The 20,768-nt window shown below is 39.2% G+C and overlaps 1 protein-coding gene across 1 annotated transcript in view; it reads left to right on the top strand.

The window, feature by feature from the left end:
• The window catches only part of KHDRBS2 (KH domain containing, RNA binding, signal transduction associated 2), a 256,689-nt gene that overhangs the window by 60,364 nt on the left and 175,557 nt on the right, over nt 1–20,768 (top strand). The window contains exon 3 of the mRNA XM_014943940.1: nt 5,470–5,586. Coding sequence (XP_014799426.1) covers nt 5,470–5,586 — 117 coding nt within the window. The remainder of the gene's footprint in view (nt 1–5,469; nt 5,587–20,768) is intronic.

Genomic DNA, 20,768 nt, shown 5'->3' on the forward strand with positions numbered 1-20,768 from the left:
GGTTCCACTTGAGTATGAGGAAAAACTTTTTCACGGTGAGGGGGACGGAGCCCTGGAACAGGCTGCCCAGCGAGGGAGGGTGTGGAGTCCCCTTCTTTGGAGATTTTCAAGACCCGCCTGGATGCTCCTGAGTAACATGCTCTGACAAGCTCTGGGTGGTCCTGCTTTGGCAGGGGAGTTGGACTGGATGATCTCTATGGTCCCTCCCAACTCTAAAAAAGTGCGTGAAATTCAGTTGTGTGGCTGTCTGCTTATCGGAAGGCCAGTTTATCACATACGGAGAATAAAGTGAGTCCCGTGTGTACAGCCGAGGTAAGGATCGATGTTTGATTGCAATCCTCTGCATTAAAAAATGAGGTGGGGATGAAAGCCACCAGCTTCTGTCTGCCTGGCTCCGTTAGCCCTGTTTGCGGCCGTAGGGGTGGGCTCCTCCCCAGGGAGAGGGCTCCAGTGGCAGGAGCCAAGGACATTTAGATACAGTAGTGTTAGCTACATCTCCACAGCACGAGTTCACTGTCTTTCTTTTCCCCGTCTGTTGTACAACCCTGACACAACAGTGGAGCCGTGTCTAATTGCCTTTGGTACTCGCTTCAAAGCTCCAACTCCCCTTGCGCTCATCTCCTGGGCAAGATGCTTTAACGTGCCAGGTACTGAAGAAACTCACCCCTGAGTTTGCAACATTATATAAATCAGATAGACGTAAATATCAACTTAGGAATGTGTGTGTGTGTTTAATTATAATTCTGCCATAACTCTGCTAATCTTACGACTTTTGAGAACAACACTTGGTATTTCCATATTAAATGAGGTAAATTCAAGCGTGGCGACAAGAAAAAATACACAGAGTGATCTTCTTGAGGTGCTGCAGTACACTTAAGACTGTCACAACATTGTGTGTAAGCTGCAGGATATATTTTAAGAACCAGTTATTGTACCCATTTTGTTTACAGCACAGGTTATAATTAATCTCTGGCATTTCATAGAGACCGTGTTCCTGTGTTGATGCGATAAATGCCGGCACTGGGAGACAGACTGTCTGTGCTGTGATCCACCTGACAACACCTGGTTAGTTTTAGGGATTCTCTTCTCGGTGTCGTAGCCTGGAGCAAGTGAAGCGTGTTGATGTGCAGCATGTTTTATTGCAAGGGGTTTTGGAGATGAACAAGTCTGCGTATTCAGGCATATACATTCATTCATACGTATTCATGCATAGAGCGCAACCCTAAGCTTTTCGCTAACATAGGCAGTTTTTTGGTAAGAAATTTCATGTAGTTGGTTCTTAAGAATTCTCCGTATTCTGTCTACTTGTTGGGTTTGTCATCTTTGGTGTTAAATATTCAGTCCTAGCGCGTAGACTACCTGAAAGGAGGGTGTAGAGAGGTGGGGATTGGTCTCTTCTCTCAAGTCACAGGTGACAGGACAAGAGGAAATGGCCTCAAGTTGCGCCAGGGGAGGTTCAGGCTGGATATTAGGAAAAATTTTTTCACTGAAAGGGTTCTCAGCCATTGGAATGGGCTGCCCAGGGAGGTGGTTGAGGCCCCATCCCTGGAGGTGTTCAAAAGACGGGTTGATGTAGTGCTGGGAGGTCTGGTTTAATGATGATGCTCCTTGTTTGTTGTGTGGGTGTCTATTTTTGTCAAAATTAGGTTAATGGTTGGACAAGATGATCTTTAAGGTCCCTTCCAACCTAGAAGATTCTGTGATTCTGTGACTCAAGCAGAATGTCTCACACCATCAGTAAGTATTCCCCATATGTCTAAGCACAAGGCTTTGCGGATGGATGGGAGCAGCAAGGTTTGGGAACAAGAATAATGTCTGTGTGTCCACGTGTGCAGTATCATTTTGGGCTATTTCCATATAAGTATATAAGAGTTTTATGAACAAAAACTTTGATGGAGACTGAGAAGCCAGACTGTTGGTTTGGGCACCTTACAGTCTGATTTCTTTTGCAGGGTGGAGTGTGAAAGCAATCAAGATGCGGATAAACCTGGTGAAACTGTGTGTATATTGGTTGGGGAAGAGGCTGGGAAGGCTGGCTATGGATACTCAATAGATCTATCAAGCTATATTCTCTGTCAGGTTTTATTCTGCACAGGAGAAAGTTTATTGCCCAGCTGTTGACACACGAAGCATCGTGTCCGTTTGATTATAAGTAAAGCATCCCCTGCATGAGCTGATCATTTCTCCCTGAAGACACGCATCTGTCTTCCCCAGGCAAATGATTAAAAAAAAAATCTAAGAAAATAACGTGCAAAATCTTTGCCGTAAACCAGGAAAGGTTTCTGCAAGCACACAGAAAACCTAGCTCACATTCATAAATATGATTGAAAAGTTAAGCCACCTATAAAAACATCCAGTCTCACAACAATAACCATATTTTTCAAGTGGAAGTCTGTTTTCTCCCCAGCAATGAAAGATTTCTTTTAATACCCTCTCTTCTGTATGTCATAATTTGTCAGCTATCCTCTCTTATTATGACCAGATATTATCCCAGAGGCTTAGACCTACTGTTATTTGGAGAAAAATTGTACACATGGTGGGATTGCATCCGAACTAGGGTTGCAAAATAGGCTCTGCAGTTACAGTAGCTGTACCAGGAATGCGTGTTCATGGGCAAGGGTCGTTATTATGTGCAGTCAAACTCCCTGAGTTTTCATTTTCCTTCACTTGAGCTGTGTGCTTGGGCCGTGTCTGTGACCATAAAGGGAGCCTAAGCTTTTTGAGTACTAAAAGTAGTTCTGCTCAGGTTCTTATCCAGCATATCTTAATAAAATAAACAGGATGAATAAAGTTGTGTTTCAAATGTCGTACAATTCGTGCTATTCACTGAAACTTTCTCTTACTTGTCTGCTGTTGTTACCCATCTGTGAACATAAAGGATTTAATTTCTCGTGTAAGTTATTGAGTCAAAGTTACTCTACCAGTATTTTTCTGACTTTTGGGAGTTTATTATAGTCTGGTGCTGAGGATAGCTGGGGATCCTGGAGCTTATTGATGCTGGGACACCCAAGCATTCAACAGTTGAATGTCTGTTGAATGCCAGTGTAGTGGCTTTTCTGCAACTTTAGATAAAACCAAATTAAGAGCAATTCAGTTGTAATTAACTACTTGCTTCCTGATATGTGTTTTTCGGTAGGTGGATGAAATGTGAGTGTCTGTGTCTGCTACATAATCAATAGAATTAAAATCCCCAACCACTTATTTCCTCTGAAGTGATTAAAATCCACTTAGTACATAGTTTACGCTGGCCATACCGCTCCTTTGCAGCCATATGTCAAGGTAATTATTAGACAGTTTATGAAGTGCTTAAATATAAATGGTCAGCATAAATCTTCATAGCCTGTATTTTAAGAGTTTTATTCTGTTCAGCGAACAAATGAAGTCGAGCTTTGGCTGGCCTTCTTGTAGTCTCCTCCAAACTTCTGTAGTGGTATAGCTCTGTCAGCTTTCCAGGGGCAGCTTTTCTTAGTATTAAGAGACATTGAAAACACGCAGCAGTAAATGGTTCTTCTCTGATTGTTAATGTGTAAGTGGCACAAAAGATTTGGTGTTGCAACTTGTGAACAGCCATTCTGCATGTACGGGAGTCCCCGCAGAGCAACAAAAGCTCTCCTGTTTGCTCAGTGGTCTCTAATAAACCTTGATGTGCACAAGATGTGTAATTTTTGAAATCTTATTTCTCTCAAGAGATTAAGCCCAAGATCTAGTATTAAAGTCGAAATTCAATCCTTGACATTCCCTCCTCACTGTTTGGTTTATTTTCTTATGAAATTAAACAATCAATGTGAAGCCAACAACAACTTCTAAGCCAAGTTCTCCTGGGAAGCAGCATAGCTACAGTTTCAAGATTGTTGGGATTGTTGATGCCATGATGGGTCATCATCTCTAAATACTACCCCAGTACGGGGTGGGATTTGTTGAAGAGTTGATAACTTCTATTAAATCAAAAGATAGAGTTGGAAAAAAATATAAGCAGACAAGCTTGAAAAAACTCCTTTTGGAGCTTCAAAGCTTGCTGGGTTTTTCTGCAACGCTACTGCTCACTACTTCCCCCTAGACATCTTCTCTTGCTGAAATCAGTTACGTTGGTTTAAGTGGCAGTAGATGTCACCTTACCTATTTATTTTTCCATTTGATTGCATATTATTTTATTTGACGGTTTAACCAATATTTGAACTAAGTTACAAGTGATTTGTAATTAAGCCACTGGTCTGAAAGCCACCTTGCATTCTGGGGTAAATGGCTTGATTCTGAGTTTGGATCTTATTAACATGGCTGATGCATTTGTGTTATTATATTCTTGCTGACTAAAGTGGAAACAAGACTATTTCCCCATTTTTTTCCATTTTTAAAATAGAAGGTAATGCAAAACAACGTATAACATCTCCTTAGACGTTCAGGTGTATTTTTGACAGCAGCTTATTCTTGGTTGCCGTTTCTTATTGTCATGTTCTTTATCTTTGAAATAGAAACAAGGGAGTCCTGATACAGTTACACATTTTTTTTCCTTGGCTAAGCTTATTCTTTGTTGAAAGCCACGCCAGGCCAGTTCAGACTTGAACATAATTTAGAGCCATCCTAAGCAAGTGCTGACGATCGTCAGTTAACTTACAAAGACAGCATGCCATTGAGTTTTCAAAAGGGTTTGGAAAGCATAAAAAAAAAATAAATTGAAGACACTATTGATTACAGAATAAACAAATTACTGTTGCTTAATAGACTCCTCCCTTTTTGCTAGTTTGTGCCGACATAACATTAACACCTCATTTATTTATTTTTCTATCCTCTGATTTTTGTGTAGACATCTGTGCTCATCATACAGAGAAAAAAACAATGTTGTATGTGTCACATGAACTGTGCAGTGTTTAGGAATATTAGCAGCATGTCAGGCAAAGCCCAGTGTTCTACAGAATCCTCTCGGAAAATAGCTTTAAATATCTACAGTCATCTATTGTTTGTGATTTGTTCTGCTACTAGCACAACAGATATATGAAGCCGATACACAGAACAGCACTTATTTTAAAAATCAATGTGTAAAATATCGATTCCTGAAAATCCGTCTAAATCTCTAACTTTGCAGAATATATTACTTTGCCAATAAAGCTGGCTAACTCAGGAAGGAGCGTATGCGTTCTCTGGGTTACACATATATGCTCTGATAAGCAAAGATCTTGTTTAGCAATTAGCTAAATCTGAGCAGCCACTGGCCATTTTTGTCCTAGAGAGAAGCCTCCTGGGGTTCAGATAAACAATGAATGAATTTTCCTGCCTTTTGCTCTAGATGAGAGGGCACCTCAGTTCTCCACACTTGTATGCCAATGAATTAGGCTCACAACAAAGTATCACCTTTTTTTTTTTAAAAAAAAGGAAAGTAATTTTTTCTCTGTTAAGCATCTTGTTTATAAAGATTTATTAAGTTTTCGAAAAAGTACCTATTGGTCTAAAATAGTTCTCTTCTTTGCCTTCTAGTTCAATTTTGTTGGGAAGTTGCTTGGACCAAGAGGAAACTCCTTGAAGAGGTTACAAGAGGAAACGGGCGCAAAAATGTCCATCCTGGGGAAAGGATCCATGAGGGATAAAGCTAAGGTACTGTGTCTGGATTCTGGTCGAATTTAGTGTCAAAACACTTGTGCTTTAGCTGTCACACTCAAGTCCCTTGTCTACTTATTAGACAAGGGTCTACTTATTAGACTCCGTTCATAGACTCATAATAGACTCCAAGGCAAGTCTTGGTTTTTTCAAGCTACATCAAACACTTAAATACAATTTTTCTCTTGCTGTGCAAACCTTGCTTCCCATGTAATTGTGGACCTCTACGGTTACTGTATTATTACTTTTATTTAAATAATTAATCTAAAAAAGAAACCAGCTCAAAGTTTATTTATTCTGAGAAGTCCATTTCTCCTGAAAAAATGTAACTTGTATAGATCACTGCTGTAATGTTGGTGGACATGAATAGGTTTTCTCTTTTGTTTAGTGTTTCTTTAGAGATGGGATTTTATTTTTTTTTTTTTTTAAGATTGCATATTTATTCAAGGCAAAGTTCTAAAAAAGTGGATGTTTTTCCAAAATGTGTGTAAAAATGCACTATAGATAAAAGAAAATAATTGTGTTTGGAATCATTGCCTGGACAATGCACCTTAGGAAGTTATTTGTAAGGTAAGGCAGCTTCATATATATGGTACCCAAAGAGCAAGTACTCATTGCATAGTGGAGTCTTACTTTACAGTCTGTAGAACAGCAGGATTAGGGACAATACAGAAATAATGACTGCTCATTTCCCTGAACTGTATATTACCTCTGGTTAATGTTGTGCATTATTCTGCTTTCCTTTCTGTCACCTCTGTCATTCATCTCAGCAGCTAAAATAATGCAAACAATAATATGCCAAATTCAAGGACAGACTAATCAGGATTTTATGTTTGGCGTTATTTGGTCTTGATAGTGTGTATCAGCAGTCACACTTGCATTATTAGGGCTCTAATTACAATATTGGAAAAAAAAAAAACACCACCACAAAACAGACAAATTAGGCATGTAGAACATTTTTCATTTTTTCAGAGATTTCTTTATTACACTGGGCATATGGACGCTTCAGTTATCTATTTAACATTATATTTAACATTATGTTTTATGATAATAAATGTTGAATACGCTACAGATTTTATTTCTAGGTATTGACAAGTAAAATATTTTATGACTTCTGGCTTACTCCTGGAATGATGAAAAACGACTCCCTGGATGAATGAATGAATGTGCTGCTAAGTAGCATTAATTTGCGTCAGTACTGCATCTGCCAGCTCCATTCTCAGCCACTCGCTCAATTATTATTGCCAAGAGCAGCAATTGCCCAGAAAGGGGAGTGTGAAGGGCTTGTTACCAGCTAGAGACTTTCAAACACACACAAATAGATAGACTGAGTCCTCTGGTTTTGAGATGGGTCACTCTTTTTATCGTTATCATTTGAATTTCATCTGATCATAATGAGCAGTGCCAGCATGGCAGTTACTACATTCATGTATGAGTATGTCAGCAAAAACAAAATTCAGGGTATTTTTTTTCCTCTTCATAGAGCATGTAGTCCTTAAGCTTCATCTGAAGTTAAGTATGAACTTCATGGAACTCATTCATATGAGAATGGTGTAAATTAAGTTCTAGAGTAAAATAGCATTAAATATAGCAGTGATGAAAGCAACTTCTGTAGAGAAGGCCTCATAAGTGACTGTTATCTTAATCCAATTTAGACATTACCAACTCAAAAGAAAACAAAATCCCTGTGCAATTACAGTGAGAGACAGAAATTATCTGAGCTGTGTACATCACTGTTACCAGTTCCAAGCAAAAGAGGCAGAGAATGATCATGGGATGGGTAATGGTTACAATTAGCATTTCAGAGAGGATATTCTGGGTTGAGTTACTGGTTAAACCTAAAGAAAATATATTTGACTGAGAGCATAAATAATAGCGTGAATTGCTACATTGCTAAGGAAAATACAACTTGCTCCAATTAAAACAGTTTTCTTGCTGTAAAACAATCCCACTAGTCTCATTTAGGTAGGTTTGGGGATTTTTTTACTGATTTAAATGCAAATTACCAAAGCCTGGAGGGTTGCTGTGGTTATTTCGTACCATACAAGAAATCAGCTTATATATATTGGAGGATGAGTCTTCGTTCTGGAGGAATTTTCAAGAAAAATCTATGTAGTTTGTCTCTGTAAATTAGAATTTCCTTAAAGCTGTCTATAGTGCAGCATGAACCATAACAGTCCCTAGGCAGACTGCAGCCACGTATCCTTTTCACCTCCAGCTGGATGCTGAGCTGCTTCAGAGCAGCAGAATTTCTGCTGGAAAATATTAAATACATTTATGCCCTAAATCCTTCGGTACTTACTGTTTGAAAAGAACCGATCCACTGATTTGGGGTGTTTTTTAGTGCCACAATGATCTACATGCTCTAGGCAATCCTGCTTCAGCAGGGGAGTTGGACTAGATGATCTCTATGGTCCCTTCCAACTCTAAAAATTCAGTGAAATGATAGTAAGCAAATTTTTGGCTCTAGGGTGAACCGCTCTGCCCACACTTTATAGTTTTGAGCAGACTGGAGGGGCAGTTTCCAGTTCTCTGTCGAGCGAGGGGTTTAACCCCAGCCAGCAACTCGTCCCACACAGCTGCCTGCTCACCCCCCCTTCCCTGCAGAAGGGCAGGGAGAAAAGGAGGGGAAAGGGAAAAAAGAAAAAAAAAAAACCTCATGGGTTTGAAACCAAGACACCTTATTTTTAAAAAAAGAAATTTGTGGGTAAATTTCAGAGACTAAAGAATTTGGGCTATTCCCTTCCAGAGCCTCAGGGGACCCTTGTTAAGAATGACTTGAAATTTTTGAGTATCTGTTGTGCCTACAGTGTGGGAACAGGATAGTTTGAAAAGGCAATGCAGCTTACTTAAAATTAATATTATGAGCAACTCCAGTTGTGCACTAAATACCACAGATCTTATATATGTGTGTCACAGAAAGTTGTGTTAGAAACTGTGGAAGAGATGCCCAAGTATAACTGCAGCAGTTTTGCGGAATGTAATTTGGGATGTAAGGAAAAGTTACAATTCTTCCAGAGCAGAGTGGCTAATGTGAGTGCTTAAATCTCTGTGCTTAAGCCATTGCCACCGGCTCAGCAGAATTTTGGGTTTTGGTAACAGGAGAAAGATCCTACAGTTTGCTGACAGGAAAAAGCATCATGACAAACGGACAGTCCGCTGGACACAACAACAGATGATGCTGGCTTTTTGATATCTCTTCCTTTTGATTTGTCATGCAAACCTGTAGCTAAAATTTGAAATATTTGTTAGCTGAGTAACTCCCTTTTATTTTTAAATCATAGAGAAGGTATTGTTCACCATGTTGAGCATAACAGTGACCACTGAGAATTGTGCCCAGCTAATTTCTGCTGAGTTCGGAGAAGGGGTTGGGCTCTCTCTATCTTGCTGGCTCACATACTGCCACTAAAGGTTGTCATTCCTGTAGTAATATAGTATTATAAATATGCAAATGCATTCTTCAGAACAGACAGTGATGAGATTAAACATAGTCATGTTGAGTTGCTTAGCTTTTGATTCTTTTCCATTTCTTTTTCTTCTTTTTTTCCGAACAGCATGGGTCGCAATTGTAAAGGTAAACAATCAAACTAAAGAGACAGGAGAAATCTCATTACAAGTGGAATGAATTGATTGCTTTTCAACCATGCAATGAATACTTTCCACTGTGCCATTAAAAAAAATAATGTACGCAGTGAGCTGGAATAGATTTTTTTTTTTTACATAAACTGTAGCAGTAAGAGCATGGATTCTCTTTAAAAGAAGCAGAAAACCATATATCAATGTTTTTTAAACACTTCTATTTCTTGGGCTAGTTCCCTGCTGGAGCTTCATAGGAGAGAGTACACTCTTGGGGCTTGCACCATTTCTCCATACTCCCACTCTCCATACTTCCACATCTCCTACCTAAGAGCCCTTACTGACTGGAGACAAAAATCTAAGGGACAGTTGTCTGAAGCGGGACCTCACCCCTAATGACAGAAGTGAGAGCAGATCAACACATTAATCATAATCACAGAATTATATGGGGTTGGAAGGGACCTCTGGAGATCATCTAGTCCAACCCCCTGCCAAAGCAGGTCCACCCAGAGCAGGTCCCACAGGAACGTGTCCAGGTGGGTTTGAATGTCTCCAGAGACGGAGACTCCACCACCTCCCTGGGCAGCCTCTGCCAGGGCTCTGCCATCCTAGGAGGCTATCAGTTAGTCAGGCATGACTTCACCTTGGTGAATCTGTGTCAAAGGCTTCCAATAGATGTCTTTTCCTCCACATGCTTTTAGACTAGGTTTTTTTTTTTTGACTGGTTATTAAATTTTTTACAGGATTAATTCCATATATAGGGGATGTGAACAGCGCCCAATAACTTTCTGGCTTGAAGCATAATGTATTTTTTCATTAGATCATGTCTACCATGAGCACAGTGTCCTAATAGTGGAGAGTTAATTTTCTGGTAGTATTCTCTTGACTTCAGTGGTTTTTCAAGAATATTATATAAATAATGCTTTGATAGCCCAAAAGGGAAGGAAAAACCTGGAAGTTTTGTCTATATGAGGTGATGATCCAAGTATTGCATTATATTCTTTCCCAATCCTAATCGCTTTACTGAAATATGGGAACAAAAGTGTCTTCTTCAGTGTCCTGAGTTGCAAAAGCCTTTGAGTATTATAACCATTTAAGCCATTTAAACCATTAAATAACCATAAATAACCATATAACCGTTTAAACCATTTAAGTCTGTTATAACCATTTAAGCTTATGCAGTGTGGTTGCATATGCAATATTTCCTTCCAAATGAGAGTGGCAGCATTCTGAACAAGAATAAGAAATTATGAAAGACACCAGAAAGTAAAAAAAAAAAAAAAAAAAAAAAAAAAAAGAAAAAAAGAGCAGGATTATGCCCTCATCATATACCTTCAAGATATGAGCAGGTTTAGAGCAGTACACTTCTGCTCTTGCAACACACTTATTTTTTTCCCTCTCTAAATCTCTCCAGCTTCCTGATGCTGACTGCTGGGAGGCTGTAAGGACTGTAACAACCAACCAAGAACAAATGAAAATGCAAGCAAAAGGAAACAAACAAAAAGCAGAGCGCCCTGTATTTTGAAACTGAAATCTTTAAAGGATCATTTGCAAAAAGGTGTTAACTCTTTAAAGTCTATTGTAATCTGCATTCTCTCAGGTTTTCCCTTAAGTGAGCATATCAAAACTTACCAAAGGCTTTAAAAATCTAAAGCTAGCTTTTATCTGAACAAAAATTCCAAAGAACATAGTTTTCTTTTTTTCCAGAGAAAATGTAAATCTTTTGCCAGGCACAGATTAAAAGAAGAGACTGTCTTTATCACCATTCCCTCCAGTGTTACTCATGCGATAGCAACTTTTGGTTGCACAGCCCCCCTGTTATTTTTGGAAAATACTTCTATGTATCACCTCTAATGTGTTGTAAGCTCCTTTTTGCCCTGATTTAGCGAGTTTGAGGTAGATACAGATCACAACCAATATTTTTTAGAATAGCTTTTATCCTTTAAGCTATTTTTACTTACAGCAGATAATTTCATGCAGTACATTCACTTATTCAGTCTCACATCTGAAATGCACTCTCGCAATCAGCTGGTTAGAGTAATATTTGGGAAGCCAACTCCAACTATATACTCAGAAAACAGAGGGTAATACTGGCAGGTGTTAAGGTAATGTAGGTGTTAAGGTAATAATGATAGGTGTTAAGAAAGTCCATCACAGGGTCCTTTTTGTAATCCCATTGCCTTTTCTTTTTCTGCATGCAGCTTCGTAAAGACCAGGTTTGATCTTGCTGAGTTTTGTTTTATGATTATTGTTCTTGCTGTTTTACATATAGATAAATGCGGAAAGAACTGCTTTAAATTATTTGTAGCAATTACGTTAAATCCCAGTTTTCCATGCATAATGTTATCTGTACTCTTGAGGATCGTGATAAATACTTTTAATATACTTTAATGGGTTACTGTTACAAGGAATTTTGCATTGCCACAATAGAGGCAGCATTACAGTAAATTAAATTACAGTGCACACAATTAAATTGAATAATGAAAAAAGTCAGACTTGGAGCAACAACTCTTTGGAGTCCTCTGAAATTCAATTCCACAATAAACATAATAGGAGGAGACGGTGAGTAGAATTTAGATAGCTAAGCTAGATACTATTTTGGTTGCAATATCTCCATCAGGGATTAATGTTCTCTTATTCAGAGACATTGATTAGTCTCTGGTTTATTTTTCTGATTGATTACTGCTGTAATGTAGCATTCCTTTTTCATTTATCTACCCAACATCAATATAACTTTAGAGCTATAACTTCATCGTGGTACAGTTGTTATGCAATCTGCAATAATTTTTGCCTTCTCAATAACAGCTTTAAGGAAATCTGTACAGATTTAACTTGAGTTTATAGCCATATATTACCCAAAAAAAAACCCCAAACATGCCTTCCTTTCATCATCCCTGAAAAAGAGAAATATTAATTTTATATATCCTCTGGCAACAGCTTCTTTTCAAGAACACTTGAGCTTGAGATACATTTCTGTTTTATCAAGCATAGCTAAAGGCATATCTGCAGCTCTGGACAGTCATTATTTTGAAAGTGCAGTTAAATCAGAAGGCATGATATTAATGTTGCAAATGGTGTTGTTGATTTTTTTTATCCTTATTTTTCTTATTTCTGTTGTTTTTCTTGGGAATGAACATGAATTCAATCCAATATGGAGTCAGGAGGAATGTACATTTTGCATTTGGTTGCCATCCCTGTGTGGCTGTGGCTTTCTTTCCTAGATTCTTCTTTCCTTCCCAACACAGGGTAACAGTCCTTGCCCATCTGCTTTAGAGTGTGGACAGAGAATTAATCCATTGATAATTATAAATCTCTTTACAAACACTGCATGTTACTGAACTAAGTTCAGATGAGTGGGCTGTTACCCCTGCAGAACACTGCATCTAATAAAATCTTCTGCATGTGGAAGTAAAATTAAAATGTCTTATTAACACGTGCTCCGATCTTTTGCAAATTTTGAGCTAGAAATGTTGGTGCTATTGGAAGGATACTCACAAAATTACCTAACATACCATGTACAAAGTGAGGAATCTGGGGTGTCCCAAACACCGTTCATATGCAGTTGCTGTTGATGCTTTTGACTTTATAGCGGTGGCCCTATTAATTGGATTAACACTTGTAATAGTATTGCCAGCTTATTACTTTGAAGTATTTAGGTGAAACATTGCTATTGTTTATCTGCGTCATATTTAAAATAAAGTAGAGAATGAACTTATGGGGTTTTGAAATGAGATTCATGTAGGGTAGCTGTGATTTTTAATTTTTTTTTGTTCTTTGGGGTTTACCATTTTTTATTTTCCTGTCTAGTCTACCAGATATACAATATGTATTATTATCTGTAGATACATATTCAGATACAATAATTGTAATGCAAATTCATGATAAAATGAAAATGTTCACATTTGTTGCACTGAAGTATTAATCAGTATTGAGATTTGCTCGAATATTTTATAAATACAATTCCAAAATCTATTCACAAATAGATTTAAACTGTTCACACATGACTGGGAGCTCATATCCAGTACTTCAAGTACAGTGAATAAGATGTCATTTTTTATCAGTACTATATAGAATTTTTGCCAAATACATATCCAGAAATATATTTCAAAAATATCCTAGCTTAAGAATAAAGCAAAAAACCTTTCTGCATAAACTTAGTTACTTTATTTTCCCTGTGGTCTTCAGTGGGAAAGGGCTTATGAGAGATCATAGACCATATTATTTTTTGTGGGGACTTTTGTTTCCAAGCTGTCCTCTCCATGTCTCAATTTTGGAATTTGCTCATATTATATAGCAATAAGGGCAAATTTTCATATTTTTTATTACACTATTTGTAGAATGTAGTACAGCACTGAAATCTAGGAGTTGTCATACTGCACTGAATTATTAACTCATATAGTGTTATTTCCTTGCTCTGGAAATAGTATTCAGTGTTTTAGAAAATTATGAGGGGAGAAATAGGGGCAAATAATATTTCTGTATAATTGAAAAAGCTAATATGATTGAGGAGAGAATTCCTTTCTATCACACAAAAGTTATCACCTTATACCATGAAATAAAAGATTAAATGAGCCTTCATAATGCATTAGCTGGCATAGAAGCTTACGTTATGCTTTTCCATTCAGCATGCCTAATTAAATTTTGCTAAGCTATTTGTGCCAAGATTTCTTGTTGCATTGTATCAAGAAATATCATTAGGAAAAAAAAATATATATCTTTTGTGTCTTTGGAATAGATTATATGTATGGGACTGAAAGTATGGCAGCAGTATTGCAGGCAAGTATTAGAAGAGATTCCTGATACAAGAAAGAAAATCTAAGAACTAATACGTTTAGATAAGAGTTGCAACAAAGCTTTGGCAGGTGATACCAGTCTAACAGGTTCCCATATCTTGAGTTTGATTTATTTCTTTCATTTTCTGTAAGTTAAAGAAACGGGTTTATAGACTTCAAGGAAGTGTCATTGCTTTAAGACTCGAATACTGTGGGGCATGAAAAAGTGGGACTTCTGTACACCTTGATATATTTGTGATAGTTTGTTCCTTTATTTCTGTGAATGATTTGTGATGTGTGCTCTCATTTTAATTTTAAATATAGAAAAGTCATTCATTATACTTTGAATAGGCCCCAGTTGAGTGTCATTAAGAAGATGAATGTGCTTCTGGACTGATAGGAGTGCATCTGAGTGATTTGAAATGTTAGAAATTATCCTGTCAGCTTTTGGCATCTCAGGGGATAAAACCAGAAATGCTGAGACTACACATAAGGTGATACTTTTGTCTTGTTTATTCTTTTCTACTTTCTTTAGATGCCTTTGGTGTCTGGATTTTAGTTGGATCTTTGGATGCGTGTAGTTATATACATGTGTTTGGGGTGGTTTTAGGTAGGACTTTATTTCTCCCCTATTCATTACCCTATTCTTGGTTCAGGTAATTTGTGTCACTAAATCTGGACAATTTCTAACCCTTTAGATGTTTGTTCTTTTGGTACCTGCGCAGCCCCTGATGTGGGCTTGACCTGGAGATGCTAAATTCTGCAAGAGTCAAAGGACATGTGTGTCTCTGAACCTTAAGGAAGCTTAGGCTTAAAAGCAGGGGAAACTTCACTTTTTTCTGAGCATTACTATTCATGGGACCACAGGTGAAGTCCTGCATTGTGCCATCTTCCAGGAGAGCTTATGAGTCTCCACTAGTCCAGGGCACATCAGCTTTCCTATTTAGCTAGCAAAGTTCCATGTCTGAGACTGGGTGGTGTGAACGCTATTTCAATGCACACAACATCAAATTTGAATAACAATGAGCTCAAACTGCTTCTTTGGCCTGGCAATGGTTATGTGATATCACTGCAGGGTATAGTGAAATATGTGGATACCAAATGGGCCATGAGCTGGCAGTGTGTGCTTGCAGCCCAGATGATATCACTGCAGGGTATAGTGAAATAAGTCGATGCCAAATGGGCCACGAGCTGGCAGTGTGCGCTTGCAGCCTGGAAAACTGGCCATACCCTGGGCTGCATAACAAGTAGCATGGTCAGTAGATCGAGGGATCTACTCCACTCTCATGAGACCCAACCTGGAGTGATGTGTCCAGCTCTGAGCTCCCCAGCACAAGAAAGACATGGACCTGGTGGAGCTGGGTCCAGAGGAGGGCTGTGAAAAGGATTAGAGGGCTGGAGCACCTCTCCTACGAAGAAAGGCTGCGAGAGTTGGGATTGTTCAACCTGGAGAAGAGAAGGCTCTGGGGAGATCTTTTTGTGACCCTTCAATATATAAAGGAGGCTTACAAGAAAGACATAGACATACTTTTTACTAGGGTCTGTAATGACAGGGCTAGGGACAGTGGCTTTAAACTAAAAGAAAGTTGGTCTAGATTGGACATAAAGAAGAAATTTTTTTCAATGAGGGTGGTGAGACATTAGAACAGGTTGCCTGGAGAAGTTGTGGGTGACCTGGTCCTGGAGGTGTTCAACACTAGGCTGGGTGGGGCTTTGAGCAACGTGGTCTAGTGGGAGGTCTCCCTTCCCATGGCTGAAGTGTTGGACTAGATGATCTTTGAAGGTCCCTTGTGACCTTTCAATATATAAAGGAGGCTTACAAGAAAGACATAGACATACTTTTTACCAGGGTCTGTAATGACAGGGCTAGGGACAGTGGCTTTAAACTAAAAGAAAGTTGGTCTAGATTGGACATAAAGAAGAAATTTTTTTCAATGAGGGTGGTGAGACATAGGGCCTGTAGTGACAGGGCTAGGGACAATGGCTTTAAACTAAAAGAGGGTTGGTCTAGATTGGACATAAAGAAGAAATTTTTTACAATGAGGGTGGTGAGACATTAGAACAGGTTGCCTGGAGAAGTTGTGGGTGACCTGGTCCTGGAGGTGTTCAACACTAGGCTGGGTGGGGCTTTGAGCAACGTGGTCTAGGAGAAGTTGTGGATGACCCGTTCCTGGAGGTGTTCAACACTAGGCTGGATGGGGCTTTGAGCAACGTGGTCTAGTGGGAGGTCTCCCTTCCCATGGCTGAAGTGTTGGACTAGATGATCTTTGAAGGTCCCTTCCAACCCAAACTGTTCTGTGATTCTGTGATTCTATGATATAAATGGTTGATTAATTTGAGCAGGCATAAAGTTACCTGGGCTTGCAACATCCAGCCTGAATGTTTCTGTCTATCCTAAAGGATAGTAAAAGCATAAAGCTTTTACCTTCTTAAGCTCCAAAGATTTCACAGGTATATGCTGGAGTTTGAATATGAGCGCATATATAAATAAAGTGTGGACATGGTCAAGTATCTTTCTCAGTGACTTTGGATGTGATTGATCTCAAACATCACTCACTTGTATTCCACTGTTACCGCTCAAATAGATAGTGATGGGGGAGATCTCTGTTGTCTCATAATTGGTGTAATCAGTAGCATAGTTTTCAGTTTTGCTCACAATTCTTATATAATTAGATTATTACAATTTCCAGAATATTTTCCCACTCCTTTGTCATTTTACATTTATATGCATACTGAAATCTCATTAATAGCTTTGGGTGGGATGTATTTTTGACAGGCTGTAGTGTCATCGTTGTAGAAAACTTCTCTATTGAGCCTGGGAAAGACATGGGTTTTGTAAAAAAAAATAAAAAAAATAAAAAAATTAAGCTTTTTCTCACCTTAATGAGACATTAAGTTCAAAGTTACCAAGGTAAGTAAGAATAATAGTTCCTAAATACCTAGATACCTAAATACCTAATACCTAGTACCTAAATTCCTAGACTGCTGTTTATAGTTTTCTAAATTTTCATCTAAAAATAAAGAATAGGCTACTTGGATGTTATCGATTATGTACTTAGGGCAAGCTGAATTGCTCTCTGGACAGTGCTGATTATTGATTTTCTTAAACACGGGTGTCTAGTGTCATTTAAAGTGCTCGAGGGTATGTCACCTGCCCTGTGCTGTGAGCTTGGACCTTAGCACACGCTCGCCTTCCACCCTTTGCTTGTGAAACTTCACGTATCCACAGGTGTGACCTGGCATGCTCTGTGTCACACGCCTTCTACTGCCTGGATGATCACTTGTTGTGTGTAACACAGCTTTTGGTGTATGGATATGATATGGTTGACAACCGAGTATTTCTTCAAAATTGAGGGGGTTGGTTACTCCTGAGACTACTGCTAATTTCTTAAATTCTTCTGAATTTTTTCTGGCTAGGTTTTATTTTTTGCTTGGTTACTCTTTCCTGGGCATACTTTTGTTCCATACGATGTTCTGACTCAGAAGCAGTTTAGCTGGAATATAGTGTGGAATTTCTAAATCCTTTTTGCGCCTCCGATTTCTACTACGAATGCCAGTTTCATCACATGTGGATGTTTAAACAGAGTTGTTTGAATATCTGGTTCTGCAGTTTCTCAGGTTTTTCAGTCCCCTGTTTTGCTGCTAGACTGAAGTTCTGAGCCTCTAGAAATATTTTGTCAACTATTCAGTAGTATTCATTTCAGGCCACCAGTGTTGCTGCTGTGTGCACAGCAGTTGTCTTACTTGCTATGTCCATTCTTGTTGTGCTTGAGAGCTCATTTCTCTAATCACTGGGCTTTGGCAGCCTGGGGCTTTGACGAGCAGGCATGGTGCCAAGTTCTCACAAGCTGTTGGCCTTGATTTCCAGAGTAAGCTCCATAAAGAGGGTGCTGTGGATAACACCACCAGCATTAGGAAGCATGGCTCAATGCTTTTTCACATGCACACAGTATCCTCGTTAGCAAAATCCAGCATCAGTAAGCATGATGTCAATTAAAGCAGGTCATTTGAGATTGGCAGCAGCCACTGTGTCATTCTTCTGCGATGTCAATTAAAGCAGGTCATTTGGGATTGGCAGCAGCCACTGGGATTGGCAGCAGCCACTGTGTCATTCTTCTGCCATCTTTCCTCTCCTGGGTCTTAGGGGGCTGTCTTCCAAAGCCTGTGCAAGAAGAGATGACTCCGTGTAGTTCACAGAGTTTGTACGTTCATTGAGGGAGTGGATGCATATGGAATTGTCTTTTAAAGCATAATATTCCACGTGGGAATCCAGATTTTCCTCCAGAAATTTGGTGCTGAGGAAAACAGGTACAGAGTGGCAGTCAGTGGCTTGCTTGGTGAGGAAGGGGTGGCCAATCCAACAGTTGCCCTCAGCCTCTCAACCAGTCTGCACCGCCAGAAAAATCACACTGGGAAATTCAGAAGATCATGGAAAGATGAAGTGGCAGATGATGGCTTGAAGTCACATAATTCAGTAGGTATGAGGCACTGTTTCACAAAACTGGCATATACAAATAAACATCAAAGCCCTGTCAGAAGTGTCATCTTCTGACCTGGGACTGTCCCACTGATGAGCTCTTCCATATTTTGAGTTTCCGATTCTCAATAGACAGAAAGCATGCACCACTTCCTGGCTACACCCACTCATTCTAGAAACTTCTACGTTGTTATAAAATACTGATTTAATTTATTTTTGCCTAGATGGAATAACAGGGAAGAGATGTCAAAGAATACCTGGTAGTGCTGCAGTTAGGAAAATCTTCATGACACTTGCTTGGGAGTGTAGCTGATAAATCATTCTCGTGAATTAAACATTTGTCTGCTTGCTTTAGTTTTGAACAGTTCTTCTCCTGAAGCATGTATCAGATGTTATACTATCTTTCCAGTCTGGGTGGTATGGATAAAATCATTATATTTGTCCAGTAAGTCAGAGTACGCATCTGAGTACTTGTCCTTACTGATTTTCACCATTCCTTCTAAACAGGAGGTGAGATCAACGCCTACAAGTATCTCAAGGGAGGGTTGAAGGAGGAGGGAGCCAGACTCTTTTCAGTGGTTCCCACCGAGAGGACGAGGGGCAACGGGCACAAGCTGGAACATAAGAGGTTCCACTCAAATATGAGGAGAAACTTCTTCACAGTGAGGGTGACGGAGCCCTGGAACAGGCTGCCCAGGGAGGGTGTGGAGTCCCCTTCCTTGGAGATTTTCAAAACCCGCCTGGATGCAGTCCTGAGTAACATGCTCTAGCTCTAGGCAATCCTGCTTCAGCAGGGGAGTTGGACTAGATGATCTCTATGGTCCCTTCCAACTCTAGAAATTCAGTGAAATTCAGTGAAAGAGATTTTTAATGTCTGTTGGTATATACTGGGATGTATTTATGTCTGAGGAAAAGTTTCATACCACGATATTCCAGATATTGAAACGGTTTGATATGCCACGTCTTCACAACCGTGGTGTAAGGCTGTAGGTACGACTCAGGCATGCCCTCCTGACCCTCCTTTTCTGGTGGTTTGAAATATGTTGTAACAAAAGGATAACTTCAGAGGAAGCTCCTCTCAAACCACAGGCGTGCTTAGGTTAGAAGATCCCATTCTTCGTTTCCCCTCTGCTCATCGATTCTCTTCTAATGCAAATCTGCAATGTGAACTTGTAGCCCCATCATCTCCTTCCATCCCACAGGTCATCCAGCAGGCTCAGTGACCTGCCCATTGCAACCCTGTGCCTGTTCTGTCCTTTCCCTTGCATTTTTTCCTGTCAAGAGGAACTCAGAGTTTTGATGTCTGCCTGAGAGCACATGGATTTCGAGAGCCAGGGTACAAGCCAGGGAAAGGCAGGCAGGATATTTATTTAAGCAGTGAACCAGGGGGAAGGTATGGGAGGAGTTAATCAGTCTCCTGTATTCATCCCTTTTCTAGCAGCTTCTTTAGTGTTTGAACAGTCAAGTTTTGCTAGAAAATTTTAGAATCACATCCAGAAATGCTCTTGGTAGTCCACTTTTGCTAATTCCCCATGCCTAAAATGCTCATCCAGTCAAGGAAGTGAAATAACTTTGTGGTCAGTAAGCTAGGGAAATTCAGCTCGCTGGCTGATCTCGTGTAAAAGGCATTGGCATCTAAAAGACTGCTGCTAGGTACTTTGGGAGGAAAAAGCAAAGGTCAGAATTCAGTAAATTAAATACTCGTTGCAGATTATTTACGCAGCTCTACTTCATGCTCAAAAAGTAGAAACCTTTCAAACCAAAAGCTGTTCCATTGCTGCCGTGTTAACATATTAGTGTATGCAACTTAATATGAGCAATAAGGTCAAATTAATTATTTTTTTTTTACTTCAGACAAGACTAGTAGTATTTTCCTTTTCTTTAGAATGCTTCTAGTAAACTGAAAGTTGTTAAGCCCTGTGGTGTCTAAAGGAGGCCCTACTTTGCCCAGCCTGCTCTGGGGTGAACCCAGGAATGTAGTATTTGTGCTGAAAATTGCTGCATGTTGGATTTCATTAATTATTGCTTGTGCAGCTTGATATGGTGTTTCCGTTTTCCTTGAATTTCTACTGATCAGATAACTTTCAGGCAATTTAAGAAACCACTTAAGAAAGGTTAGCCATTTAAGCAGAGTTGTTTTATCCTTTAAGTATTTAAATTGCTATGACCTTCTCAGCAGTTAATATATCAGACTTTCCTAAGTGCTTAGAAGATAACCGGGTTTTGCCTTTAAGAAGAAGACGAATATTAATTTCAAAACCTTTCAAATATGGATCCGTTCACTTCTCAAAACGAAGAAAAACTTCTCGACAGAAAGGTAATGGCATTTATTCTCTGGAAAATAGCGTCATGAA

Source organism: Calidris pugnax, unplaced genomic scaffold (genome assembly GCF_001431845.1).
Source record: "Calidris pugnax isolate Ruff unplaced genomic scaffold, ASM143184v1 scaffold105, whole genome shotgun sequence".
Taxonomy (NCBI): domain Eukaryota; kingdom Metazoa; phylum Chordata; class Aves; order Charadriiformes; family Scolopacidae; genus Calidris; species Calidris pugnax.